At 51.4% G+C, this 13799-nt stretch overlaps 1 protein-coding gene across 3 annotated transcripts in view; it reads left to right on the top strand.

Annotated features, from left to right (window-relative positions):
- The first annotated feature begins 1106 nt into the window (after nt 1-1106).
- Nucleotides 1107-13799, top strand: part of FAH (fumarylacetoacetate hydrolase) — a 29698-nt gene continuing 17005 nt past the window's right edge. For all 3 annotated transcript variants that reach the window (XR_011075758.1, XM_068559027.1, XM_068559015.1), the window contains exons 1-7: nt 1107-1283; nt 5951-6061; nt 7224-7345; nt 7838-7887; nt 8248-8338; nt 10130-10227; nt 10318-10370. Coding sequence is in view for 2 of the 3 variants with exons in the window: in XM_068559027.1 (XP_068415128.1) it covers nt 1203-1283; nt 5951-6061; nt 7224-7345; nt 7838-7887; nt 8248-8338; nt 10130-10227; nt 10318-10370 (606 nt within the window). In the remaining variant the exon portion in view is untranslated. The remainder of the gene's footprint in view (nt 1284-5950; nt 6062-7223; nt 7346-7837; nt 7888-8247; nt 8339-10129; nt 10228-10317; nt 10371-13799) is intronic.

Genomic DNA, 13799 nt, shown 5'->3' with positions numbered 1-13799 from the left:
TTATTATGTCTGTTTTACAGATGAGGAAACAGATGACTGGAGAGTTTAACTTGCCTAAGCTAAACACTTTTGTGCTGTCAGAGGTGGATCTCAAATCTTCATCCTTTTTGCTGTGTCACCAGCATTGCAGAGAGGATTAAGGTGTAAATTTGTTCTTCTTCTCTCTCTCCCTTCCTTCAGTTTTTTCTCCCTCACTCCCTTTCCCTCTCTTTCTTTTCTCTCTGTATTTTTTTTCTCAGTCTCCCCTTTCAATCTTTACACACAAACAAATAGAGTTTCTGTATGCCAGGCACAAATGCTCCACAATTAATTCAATTTTCCTATCAACTCTGTGAAGTAGGAACCATGATCATCAATGTCACACAGAGAAGAAAGCTGAGGCAGAAAGGGGTTAAGTAACTTGTCCAAGGTCAAACATCTTGTCAGTGTCATTTTAACACTAGAATATGAAATAAACAGGTGAGTTATATTTTCTAGAATATTAATCTCATTAATGTAAGCCTTCCAAACAGGCACGACTCTTCCTTTCCCCGAAAAACTGGAAATGCCATAGCTGACAGATTAGCATGGTTTATGAAGGCGGAAAGGACGAGACTGGAAGCATTGTACCAGCCCAGGAGGCAGCGTCTGGCGTCAAAGGGTCTGCTGTGTCCCGGAAACCCAACAAGACTTCTGTTGAGCAGAAGAGCAGGCCACGCAGCCGGGGGAAAACGAGGCTGAAGTCACCAGGGACAGAGCCTTAAACGCCAAGCTGGGGATTGCTCTTGGTAGGACCAGGGCCCCTGGGCCTGGCAGCTGGACCGAAGTCTCCCGGGAGGTGGACTCCGGGACGAGGACCTTCAAAGAGGAGGCGGGGCTGCTTGGAAGGGTCAAAACTGTAGTGGGAGAGCCCGGAAGGACTGTGCGGGGGTGGAGCTTGCGAAGCTGGAGTGACAGGGAGAGGAGGGATTGTGCCGGGGTGGAGTTTGCGGAGGAACAGGCCTCGTGGAGGGGCGGTCTCTTGGTGGGCGGGGGCTCCAGGAGGGGCGGAGCCCTCGGAGGGGGCGGGCCGGGTCCCACTGTGTCACAGCGTCAGCTCCGGAGGGACGGGCCTGAAGGGGCGGAGCCCGCAGGGGGCGTGACCTGCCTGACCACCTCTGCGAATCCCGTCCTGCTGGCCGCGCGCAACCCGCAGCCCGTCGCCCTGCTCCGTGCCCACCAGCATGTCTTTCGTCCCAGTGGCCGAGGATTCCGACTTCCCCATCCACAACCTGCCCTACGGCGTCTTCTCCACCAAAGGCAACGTGAGCTGCAGCGCTCGGCTTCCGGGTGCGGGGAGGGAGGGCTTCCCCTCCGCCCGGGACCCCCACGCCACCTTCCTGCTCCGCCCCTGGCTTCAGCCCAGCCCTGCCACCTCCGCCAGCACCCGACGGAGCAGGACGTCGGGCCCGTCGTTCCCCTGCTAGACGCCTCTCGCGAAGACCCCCGGTGTCATTTGGGGCCTAACGAGCGGTGCCTCGCATTCTCCTCCCTGGGGAGCGCGATGGGAGGTGGGGTGGAAGCAAGGGCCTTTTTTCTTTGGAGGGGCTGATCATGGAGAGTACTTGTGGGTTCATATCCCTCCTGGTAACTTTCTAGACGTGCAAGCTATTGAAATTCTCAGCCTCAGTTTCTGCAGGTTTGTGTGAGAATTAAACGCAAAATGAAACGGTACATATGAGTCTCCCTTTTAGGTAGGCAGAGCAAGTCCTATTATTATTACAGAGGAGTTGAAGCACAATCATACTCCCTACTCCGAAGTCTTTTGGCTTTGTTGTCTTCCCCCAAGGCACCACGTTGTGACCGGTTGTTTTCTCCCAGGTTAGCTTCTAACCCTAGAACTCGGGAAATATTATCTGACCCGGTATTTTCAGTAGCTCGGAGGGATGAGCGCCTTTGCTGGCAGTAGAGCCCTGGGATCTAAGAGGTTACGTTTCTTTACCTCCAGCTGGCCTTCTTTCAGCTCCCTGGGCTCCCTGGCATTCCCTTGCTGGTCAGAAGAAGCCCTTTTGGGCAGAGGAATGAAATTTCACTTAGTAAGTGTAGTCTGATTGGCAGAAAGAAATCTTTGAAAACTGGGGGTTTATCAACAAATATATAAGAAGGTCCCTGGGTGGGGAAAGCAGATTCCTTTGGATTTATTCATGGTATTTTGGGCTTAGCTTTCTGCTCCCAACTTTAAAGGTAAACTCCTGATTCATAGAACCCCAGAATCTGCCTGCGCCCAAGTGTTGAGGAACCGTTTGCTAAATGGAGCTCCTGGCAGTTAGCCCCTTCCTGGAAACTGGGTTCCCTGCCCCCATGGCAAAAAATGCCTAGGTCTAGAAGATTCAACATGTGGTTTCACAACTGCCAGGCCTGCCCAGTTGTTGCAAGGATGCAAAAAGGTAACACTCAGTCCCCTGGAGGGCCGCAAATACAAATAAGAGGCATGTTAAACCTTAACCTGTGTTAGCCAAGTGCACTCTGCTGGCGAGCCCTCCCCTGCACTCCTCTGACACTTTGTCCTCAGCTGTGTGTCCTCAACCTTTACTCCACAAATCCATTAGGCAGAAGCCTTTGGGGGGTGGGGGGTGCTCTGACTTGCTCTCCCAGAAGGCTCTGGAATGAATGCCCCTTAGGGTATGGCTAGTGGCTTGCAGACTCCATGCCCCAGCTGTTCCACATTAGAATGTGCAAGGACAGCCAAGAGGGAGGTTCACTGCCCTCTGAAAAGAGTGCTGGGGGTTGGGAGTGGGCCCCCTGGGCATTGCAGAAGGCTGAGGGCCTTCAGGCGGAAAAGGCTGTGTCTGAAGCTATGGCTGCAGGCACTGGACATTCCAAAGGTGGTGGCTGCCTGTCCAGGCTGACCTAGTCACCAAGGCACAGCCTCCCTCTCATCCATGCCAGTGGCCAGCCGTGCATAATTTGGGTGGAACAATAGTGAATGAATCCGGCTTTCATTTTAGTCATTCTTTTATTCAGTGAATGCTTATGAACCCCACCTCTGGGCCAGATTCTGGACTGGGAGTTGGGGATCAAAGGCACACGGGACACCCTCCCTCCACCTTGGGTTGCTCATGGACTAGTAGAGCAGACCCTGGCTCTCTCTGTGAAGACAGGGACCGTGGCTTCTGAGAAACAGACGCTGCAGTCATCTGGAGCTGACGGCCAAGGTGCTCAAGTCCCCATGGTTCCGACCCTGCCTCTGCCTCCAGACCCTCTGCTGTCTCCAGCCACACTGGCTGCCTTTCAGTTTCTGAAACATTCTTTTTTTTTTTTTTTTTTTTTAAATGCACAACGTGAGAGTTGTGAGTTAAGTTGTTTTTTTTTTTCCCAAATTAATTAATTAATTAATTAATTTTTGGCTGTGTTGGGTCTTCGTTTCTGTGCGAGGGCTTTCTCTAGTTGTGGCAAGTGGGGGCCACTCTTCATCGCGGTGCGCGGGCCTCTCACTATCGCGGCCTCTCTTGTTGCGGAGCACAGGCTCCAGACGCGCAGGCTCAGTAGTTGTGGCTCACGGGCCTAGTTGCTCCGCGGCACGTGGGATCTTCCCAGACCAGGGCTCGAACCCGTGTCCCCTGCATCAGCAGGCAGACTCTCAACCACTGCGCCACCAGGGAAGCCCTTTTTTTTTTTTTTTTTTAATATTTATTTATTTACTTTGGCTGCGCCGGGTCTTAGTTGCAGCACTGGGGATCTTTTAGTGGTAGCAAACTCTTAGTTGCAGCATGTGGAATCTAGTTCCTCAACCAGGGATCGAACCCAGGCCCCCTGCATTGGGGGCGCAGAGTCTTAACTGCTGGACCACCACGGAAGTCCCAGTTTCTGGAACTTTCTAAGAGCAGTTTCCTGCCTCAGGACCTTCGCACGTATTGTTCTTTCTATCTGGAATACTCTTTTTTTCCCTACTCTATGTATGCCTGATTTCTTCTCACTCTTCTGGGCCCAGCTTAAATGTCACCTCCTCAGAGAGAGCTGTCCCCTAAGCACCCTCACTGAACGAGCTCCCCACTGAACTCCAGCCACAGTTATCGTCTGTCACCTCACCGTGTGCTTCCTTTTGCTTCTGGAGGGTGGGAACCATGTCTCTCCTCTATCGTCAGTGCTTCTGCAGCCTTAGTATACTGCTGGGATGAATTAGATGCTCCATAAATTTTTTTGTCTGAGTGAATGTCTGCCCTGTGACTGGTCTCGTGATAAGAGATTTACAGATGTCAGTTAACTGAATTCTCACTACAAACTTGCTGTTTTGCTACTGTCCCCATTTTACAGATGAGGAAACTGAGGCTCAGAGAGGCTAAGAATCCTGTTCCAGGTCTCACAGCCAGTAAGAGGCAGATTTGCACCCCACAGCTGTGAGCTCCCAAACCCCATGCTTTTCCCTCTGTCAAGCTGGGAGGTGGGTAAAGCTTTCCTTTGGACAACATTCTATCAGATATGGCCAAATGTTATAAAGCGGAGGCAACGCACACGCATTCTCTTAAAGTTAGACATAGGATATCTCTTACTAATTTGTCTCCCTCAGGTTATACATGGGAACCTGAGGCCCTCAGAGGACCAGGGACTTGTCCAAAATGATAAGATGGTGAATGACAGAGTAGGCAGGACCTCAGGGATCGGGAGTCTAACACGGAAGAAAATAACTCCCAACAGTTAAAGAAAGTAGAGGGACTCACTCTCTCAGGTCCTCACGTCTAGGTCTAGAAGATTCAACATGTGGTTTCACAGTTGCCAGGGTTTGGAACACAAGGGCAGCTTCTCGCCGTTGCTTGCAGCCGAGGAGACAGGCAGCCACACTTTTGATTAGGTCTCTGATGTTGCTCTGTGGCCTCGGCTCCTTCCTTCAGCTTGGTGTGGGGGCCAGGGTCAGAGAAGTGGCCCAGGGGTCTGCCTGCACATCCCCTGAGTGGGCAGCCGCTGGGGTCCAGGTGGCCCAGCTCATTGCCCAGGGAGATGAGGCCCAGCCTCTCCAGGCAGCTTCCTCATGGGCAGGGTCTGCCCGGGGCCTCAGGGCCAGGTGAGGGTGTGGCTCCGGTCTACCCCTGTGCACGGAGGGATAGCCATCTTCTCTCAGCCCCCTGAAATGAGCAGCCACTGGAGATAAGGCCAGCCAGTAGCCCCACCTCTAAACTCCCTGGAACTGAAATGGCAAAGCTGGTGGTTCAGGAGAGCTGGGAGTTCAGCTCAGGACAGAGCTTTAGGAGGTCGAGTCTGCAGACATGCTCTCAAGTTCCTTGTTGATGAGCAAACTTCAGGGCCCTGTGGACAAAGGTCAGGCTTTGCCAAATATTTGCGACATTGTCACACTCAGGGCTGAAGCTGGGATTTGATGGTGCAGAAAGGAACTTTCCCTGCATGCGCTGAGCAGTCTGGCTTCATGCTCCCTGGTGACCCGAGCTCTGCTCTGTTTGAGCCATAACAGAGCTGATTAGTCCAAGCCCCTGGCCCTCAGCACTGTGCCTGGGACATGCTCTGCTGTGCAGAGGAATTGCCCCCAAGGGAAGGCCTAGGTTAAACCTGAGAAATAATCCAGTTGCCTGGTGAGGTGGTGAGCGCTTCATCACCAGAGGCATTTAAGCAACACCTGAGGAGCTTTGCTGGGGCCTTTGCCTGGATAAGGGGCTTGGACTAGGCCTCTTTCAACTTACCCACTACAAGGGGTGTTTGATTTATTTTCCATTCAGGAAACACAGATTCTTTTCCCTTCTTGTCCTAGAGGCAGACATGGCACCAGGTTCTTCCCGGACAGAGATCACAGGGTCAATTTCAGCCCTTTGAGAGGCAAAGGGAGCTGGGGTACGGTGCTAAGGATCCAGTTCCTCAGTCCCTCTCCATAGAGGGCCATCTAAAGACAAGAGCCGTGGGCTCGTAAATAGACAGACTTGCTGGGCAAGTGAGCCAAGCCCGGCTGAGGCTTTGCCCAGTGCTGACCATGCCACCTTCCTCCCAGCCAAGACCAAGGATCGGCGTGGCGATTGGTGACCAGATCCTAGACCTCAGTGTCATTAAGCACCTCTTCACTGGGCCTGTCCTCTCCCAACACCAGGATGTCTTTGATCAGGTAGGACATTGTGACATGGCTTGTCCTGGATCTCAGTGGCCTTTGTTGCAAATGCCACTAAGAAAATGCCCTTTGCCTTCCGTTTCTGATAGAGGTAGTGCCTTGAGGGCTGAGAGATTTTACTCGGATAAGGTTGGGGTGGTTGTGAGACAGACAGGCTGGCAGGAGGTAGCCTTGGGACAGCGCAGGGTGGGTTCCTGGGTGAGGAGAGTGTCAGTCCCTCCGCAGTCCTAGGCCCTCCCCAGTTGTCTCTGAGATGATGCTCTCCAGTAACTGGTTCATTTCCTCATTTTAAGCTGGTTGAGTCTCTGCTTGTTCCAGGCCAGTGCTGGGCCCTCTGAGGGAGGGAGCCATGAGCCCTGCCCTCCAGGTTTGATTCCAGCCTGGGAAGAATGGACAGCTTGCCCCAAGAGCCCTCTGTGTTGCCACCACTTTAGGAGTCAGCCTGAAGGATACGTACATGAGTGATGGACGTGAATTCACTTCCCTGTAAACGGTCCAGTGCTTTGGTGTGCGTCCTCCCTCCCGTTCCATGGAAGGAAGATGATGTATATTGAGTACCTCCTATGTGCCAGGAGTTTTACACACATCTCTTGTTCAATTCTCACGACGACCCTCTGGCGTAGGAATGGAATCCTCACTAGATGGATGAGGGTCTAATCTGAAACGGGACACAATTCTCCCAGGTCACATGGGTACAAGGATTGGAGCTGGGGTTGGAACTCTGGCCTTGAGAATCCACAAGTGCTTTTTCTGCTCCACTTCACTGGCTCAGAAACCTCTTCTTAACTTATGTGAAGGGGATTGGTGTAGACTGCAGTACCCCTGCAGACCGGAGGCCCCCCCGGAGGAATGCAGCCATCTTCACTGCAGGCGGGGCCAAGCTTAACCAGGCAGCTGTCCCAGATGGGAGCTCCCAGGCTTTGCCACTTGCCTGCAAGTCCATGAGGGGGGTGAAGCCCCATCAGGAGAGATGACACATCTCCCCAGCTCGATGAACAGATGACAGAACTAAGAACCAAAGTCCTGAGAGTTTGAATGAACTGGGATAAGTGACAGGGGACCCAGAAAGCTGGCCAGGCTCTCTCCTGTCAGTAGGAGGGGTAGCACAAGGGGCTTTCCCATGTGTGATCTTCTTTCTTCCTCCGCATCTTGGTCCTAGCCAACTCTCAACAGCTTCATGGGCCTGGGTCAGGCTGCCTGGAAGGAGGCAAGAAGATTGTTGCAGAACCTGCTGTCCGCCAGCCAAGCCAGGCTCAGAGATGACACGGAGCTTCGGAAGCGGTGAGGAGCCCGTGGACCATGGCGGGTGGGGAGGAGGGGACCTGGCTTGTCGGAAGAGGACGGTGTGGTCGTCGGGGACATTCTGAGTCACGGGTTGGCTGCCTTGGCCTCATCCAGCCCCGACCTGCCTGGGCTGCATTTTGGTGGGAGGGCTCTGGGCCGACTGGGATTACCTCTCTGCCTGGACTGGGGTGTCCAGGCCATGCCTGGCCCACCGGCCCACTCCCTTGTTCACTCAGCCATTCCTCATCAGCATAATTTGTGTCCTTGTCTGGTTTCCAAACAAGGGGTAATTTAGCCCGTTGCCTAGAGTGGAACATAGAAGCGGGGGAGAGGCAACTTGTCTTTAGTGGGTGGATGCCCATCCTGGGGTGGCCCCAGGCCAGTCTGGAAGTGCTCGCTGGAGATTGTGAGCAGGATTTGGGCCATGATCTAGGCTGAGCCTGTCAATGACCAAAGCTTGACCTTGAAGCCCCTTGTTCTGTGTTTCAGTGCATTCACCCCCCAGGCTTCCGCCACGATGCATCTTCCGGCCACCATAGGTGAGTCCAGTCTCTTTACCAGGATGCACACGGAGCAGCCGGCTGCTCGGGGGCAGGCACAGCTTGAGCAAAGGCCTGGCGAGCGAAGCCCGCGGGTGGGAGGGGTGTCCGCCACTCTTTTGCAAATTCCATTGTCTGTTTCAGGAAGTCTTGGCTCCTTGTTTCTTTTTCGTTTCTCAATTGGGAGTTCTCAAAACGAATTTTTAGTGAGGCGACTTTGTGTCGCATGTCGGGCGTGCTCTCCCGGCCTCTTCCGCCCACCTCTCCTTGTTCTCCCGCTCCGACCCGACTCGGAACTGGCCCTTCTCTGACCTGCGGCATCCAGGTCACTGACAGCATCTCCCGGCCTTTCCCCCGCAGGCGACTACACGGACTTCTATTCCTCTCGGCACCACGCCACCAACGTCGGAGTCATGTTCAGGGGCACAGAGAACGCACTGATGCCCAATTGGTATGTTCTGGACCAGTGTGTGGCTAAGTTCCAAGTCTGTCTTTATGTGCCCGGCAGTGTGTTGTCCCAGGAGCTGCCAAGTCCTCTCAGGTTAAGGAAACCCGGGAGGAAAGCTAACAATGACCATGATGTCACCGCTTCTGGAAACGATGGCCTCAGACTCTGGTCCTTCTCTCCCCTCAGCCCTGGACCTGCTGTGGGATCGTGGGGACTTCCCTTAAGCTCTTTGATCTAGAGAACACGGGTTGGAATTAGATCCTGACTCACTCACATCCTTCCAGATCCTTTTGTTTGTAAGCTGTGAATTATGGTTCTATTGGCAAGTCTTCCATGCCAGCATTCTCCATACTTAGACTCTTCCGATGGATGAGAATCCTCAAGTGTGCCCAGTGCTGCGTTTTCTCAAAGTGTGGTCAGCTCGAAACGGGGGCTGCATTTATTTATTTGATCCTCATAGGGGTTCTGAGGGGTTGCCAAGGCTATGGCTGACAACACCATTTCACAGGAAGGGAAACAGACTTAGAGAAGGGGCAACTTGCCTGAGGACAAACAGGGCCAAAGGCTGTCTCCTAACTCCCAGGTCAAGGCCATTGCCGGAGCCTAGAACGCAGAGCCGAGATCCTTGCCCTTTGCTGTGTGTTGTCCTCTGGATGTGACGGTTATTCAGGGCACGGTGGCAGGCGCACGCCCCAGGCCGGGTGCCCTGGGCCACACACAGTCACTGGGGTGGGCAGAGACTTTCCCCTCTTTTAGTGGGTGTTTCAGATAAGCTGTGCCAGAAGGGGCTGCGTCTGTCAGAACCAAGAGGAAGAAGGGGGAAGAGAGTGGGTTACGACCCAGAGAAGTTAAGCAACCAGGCCAGGGTTGCAGAACAAGGCCAGGGTGCATCTAGGACTGCAGGAGGCCAATGAGTCAAGACTCTGGCCCTGTGCATGGTCCAGGCCAAGTGGGGGAGTCTCAGCCCATTTCCTTCTGCAGGGTAGGAGCAAACAGGCTTTCTCTCTCAATGTTTGATGCAAAGTGGTAGGTGGCTGTGCCTTTTTTACTTTATGCATATATCGTTTATTATAAAGGTAATATATACTTGTTGTGATTAACCGAAACAGAAAATACATAAAATACATAAAGTGAAATACTAGAAATTTAAAATGTGCATACCATTGGACCCACAGTCTTACTTTCATGCATCTGTCCTACAGAAATAATGTTTGTATTCAAGGGCAAAGATGTTTACCAGCAGTCTGTCTAAGGACCCAAAGCTGGAAGCAATCTGAATGGTTATTGGTGGAGGACTAGTTGAAAAATCATGGTCTGTTCACAATATGAAATGTTTTATAGCTGTTGAAAGAAAGATTTAGGATCAAAAGTCATGTGCATGATATATATATATATATATATTTTAATAGATTTATTTTATTTATTTATTTATTTTTGGCTGTGTTGGGTCTTCGTTGCTGCAGGTGGGCTCCTTAGTTGCGGCACGTGGGCTCCTTGGTTGCAGCACGTGGACTCCTTAGTTGTGGCATGGAACTCTTCGTTGCAGCATGCATGTGGGATCTAGGTCCCTGACCAGGGATCAAACCTGGGCCCCCTGCATTGGGAGTGCGGAGTCTTAACCACCGCATCACTAGGGAAGTCCCTGGTTATCCATTTTAAATATGGCAGTGTATACATGTTGATCCCAAACTCCCTGACTATTCCTTCTCCCTTTCAATTTTAATTTGAAAACATTTTGAAATTTACTTTGCACGTGTAACAGTGTTGATGCTTTCTCTCTCCTTTCTTCATCAGGCTGCACTTACCAGTGGGCTACCACGGCCGTGCTTCCTCCATCGTGGTGTCTGGCACCCCAATCCGCAGGCCCATGGGACAGATGAGACCCGATGACTGTAAGTACCCTGCCGTGCTCCACTCTGTGTCCCCACACCCTGAGTTCCATGCCTGGCACTCACTAGCCTCTCTTTCTGGTATGATTCCAGCTAAGCCTCCTGTGTATGGTGCCTGCAAACTCTTGGACTTCGAGTTGGAAATGGTAAACCATGTCTTGGTGTTTTATTGGCGTGGGGTCTGTATATACAGTAGGGCAGGAGAGCTCCCTGGGATGGCCGCCCTGGACAACGGGCCGTTCCCCGATCTCAGCCACGTTAATGGCAGTCCTGGGTCCCCACTTGGCCATCGGAAGTACTGTCCATCCTCATTATTCACTGATTCCGTATTGTAAATTCACCTACTCAGTAACAGTTCGTTCGTAACCTCCAAGTCAATACTAGCGGGAGCTTTTGGGGGTCACCTGAGGGCATGCACAGGGTGGCAGAAAATTTGAGTCTCCTGATGTGCATGTCCCCATCTGAGGTTGAACAAGGAGGCCCTGCTCTGCCTTTGTGTCTCAGCTCTCATACTGCAAACAAGTGTCCTTTTTACTCTATTCAGTGCCACGTTATTTTCCATTTTTGTGCTTTTCTTTGAGGTGCTAGCTAGTGTTCCCAAGCACAAGAAGGTTGTGATGTGCACCCTGTAGAAAACGTGTGTGCTGGGTAAGCTACCCTGGGGCCTGATAGTGCCTGTGCCTTGAGTTCATGTTCATGAATCAACCACATACAGGCAGACCTTGTCTTACTGCACTTTGCTACATTGCACTTCACAGATGTTGCGTTTTTACAAATTGAAGGTTCGTGGCAACCCTGCATCGAGCAAAGTCTGCCGGTGCCATTTTTCCAACAGCGTTTGCTCACTTTGTGTCTCTGTGTCACATTTTGGTAATTCTCGTAATATTTCTTTTCTTTTTTTTTTTTAAATAAATTTATTTTAGGCTGTGTTGGGTCTTCGTTGCTGCGCGCGGGCTTTCTCTAGTTGTGGTGAGCGGGGGCTACTCTTCATTGTGGTGCGCGGGCTTCGCGTTGCGGTGGCTTCTCTCGTTGCAGAGCATGGGCTCTAGGCGCGTGGCTTCAGTAGTTGTGGCACATGGGCTCAGTAGTAGTGGCATATGGGCTCACTAGTTGTGGCTCTCGGGCTCTGGAGCGCAGGCTCAGTAGTTGTGGCGCACTGGCTTAGTTGCTCCGCGGCATGTGGGATCTTCCCGGACCAGGGCTCGAACCCATGTCCCCTGCATTAGCAGGCGGATTCTTAACCACTGCGTCACCAGGGAAGTCCCCTCTCGTAATATTTCAAACTTTTCTTTTGGTTTTTTTTGGCCATGCCATGCGGCATGTGGAATCTCAGTTCCCCAACCAGGGATCAAACCCACGCCCCCCTGCGGTGGAAACACGGAGTCTTAACCACTGGACTGCCAGGGACGTCCCAATATTTCAAACTTTTTCATCTTTATGGTATTCATTATGGTGATCTGTGATCGGTGATCACTGATGTCACTACTACGACTTGCTGAAGGCTCAGATGATGGTTAGCATTTTTTAGCCATAAATTATTTTTTAATTAAGATATGTACATTGATGGTTTAGACCTAATGCTAGTGCACACTTAATAGACTACAGTATAGTGTAAACATAACTTTTTTTTTTTTAACTGGAGTTTCAGTTGATTTTTAAATTTTTTTTCTAAAGTTCTTTTTTTTTAACTTTTTATATCATATTGGAGTACAGTTGATTAACAATGTTGTGATAGTTTCACGTGTATAGCAAAGTGATTCAGTTATACACATACATGTATCTATTCTTTTTCAAATTCTTTTCCCATTTAGGTTGTTACGTAATATCAAGCAGAGTTCCCTGTGCTATACAGTAGGTCCTTGTTGGTTATCCATTTTACATATAGCAGTGTGTACATGTCAATCCCAAACTCCCTGACTATCCCTCCCCCCACCCAACCCCCAACCTTCCCCCCTGGTAACCATAAGTTCGTTCTCTAAGTCTGTGAGTTTGTTTCTGTTTTGTAAATAAGTTTATTTGTATCATTTCTTTTTAGATTGCACATATAAGCGATTTCATACGATATTTCTCTCTCTCTCTGGCTTCACTCAGTATGACAATCTCTAGGTCCATCCATGTTGCTGCAAATGGCATTATTTCATAAACATAACTCATTTTATAAACACTGGGAAAGCAAAAAAAATTCGTGTGACTCGCTTTATTGAGATCTTCACTTAATTGCGGTGGTCTGGCACCAAACCTGAAATATGACCAAGGTAGGCCTGTATATGAAACCAGGTGTCCTTAAACAGAAGCACACACAAAGCAAGGTTATATGCTGATTTGTTGATGTGAATGTCGTGACCAGAGGCTGGCAGGAACTTAACCCCGTATTTCCCCTAGAAGCGATATACCTGTATTTGCTAACTCGGTGTTTCTAATGACTTTATAGAATATAATTATTACCAATAACAAGAATCAACTACATCAGCCCCATTGCACTTGTGGCTGGACCTGCACAACCTCAGAACTGTGGTTATTTCAGGGCTGTGCATTTTTTTAAATTAAACTTATTTTGAGATCATTGTAGACTCATGTGCAGGTGTAATAAACAGTACCGAGAGCTCCAGAATCCTTCACACACTCTCCCCCAGTGTAACATCCTGCGCAGCAAGATTGCCATCTCACAGCCAGACGTTGACATCAATCCAGTTGGTTCCCTCACCCCGAGGACCCCTCATGCTGCAGGGCTGTGCATTCTGAGAGGGACACTGAATTCCAGGAAGCCCCCAAGGTCAAGGGACCAGGAAAGAGATGGGAAGGAGGAGCTGAACTGGCTGGGAGGATCCAGGGACACCGGCAGTGTCTTCAGTCCCTGCCGGGTCATTGGATGCTGGGTAGTGGAGCCAGGCCCGGGGCAGGGAGGTGCGGGCAGGCCATGGAGGGGGCTTCTCATAGTCAGCACTCAGGGCTTCAGGTGATGCTCAGAGTGTCTCCTCATGCAGGTGGAGGGAAGGGGCTGCGGAGTCCGCTGGTAGGGCTGGGGGCGTGGGAATCTAGGTTGATTGGAGGCAGGCTGGACCTCCCTGTAGTTCCAGCCCTGCCTTGTGATTTCTTTGGATTCTGTCCAGAGGAGGGGAGCAAGTGGGCACTAGTCCTCTAGTCCCAGCAGGGCGTTACCGGCCAGCCCTCTGCCCCCTGATGCCTTTGTGAGGCTGCCCTGTGAACCCTAAGAGGAGGTTTCCCAACCCAGATCCCCCAGAGCAGGGCCCCCTGGTTGGGGGCCAGGGTCTTCTCTCTGGGGGAACGGAGGACTCTGTAGACAGATGCTTCACCTGTGTTGGTTCCTGTTTCGGGGAGGGGGCAGGGGGGTGGTGGAAGGGGTGGGCATGATATCAACCAGGGTTCTTGGCCTCCTTAATTAATAGAAATTGACTAGAGGCAGACAAATTCAGGCAAGGCTTTACTGGGGCCCCTGCTGCTGCAGCAGGGGGCAGCGAGAACCAACAACAGTTTCCCTTGCTTGCTCCCTGAGCTGGGGGGGGGGGGGGGGGAGGGGCGGGGCGTTGTTCCTTATCTGGGGTGAGGGTAGAGGT

The sequence above is a fragment of the Eschrichtius robustus genome, chromosome 1 (assembly GCF_028021215.1).
Source record: "Eschrichtius robustus isolate mEscRob2 chromosome 1, mEscRob2.pri, whole genome shotgun sequence".
NCBI lineage: Eukaryota > Metazoa > Chordata > Mammalia > Artiodactyla > Eschrichtiidae > Eschrichtius > Eschrichtius robustus.
Note: the sequence above shows the minus strand (reverse complement) of the source record. Positions and strands in the feature narration are given on the sequence as shown.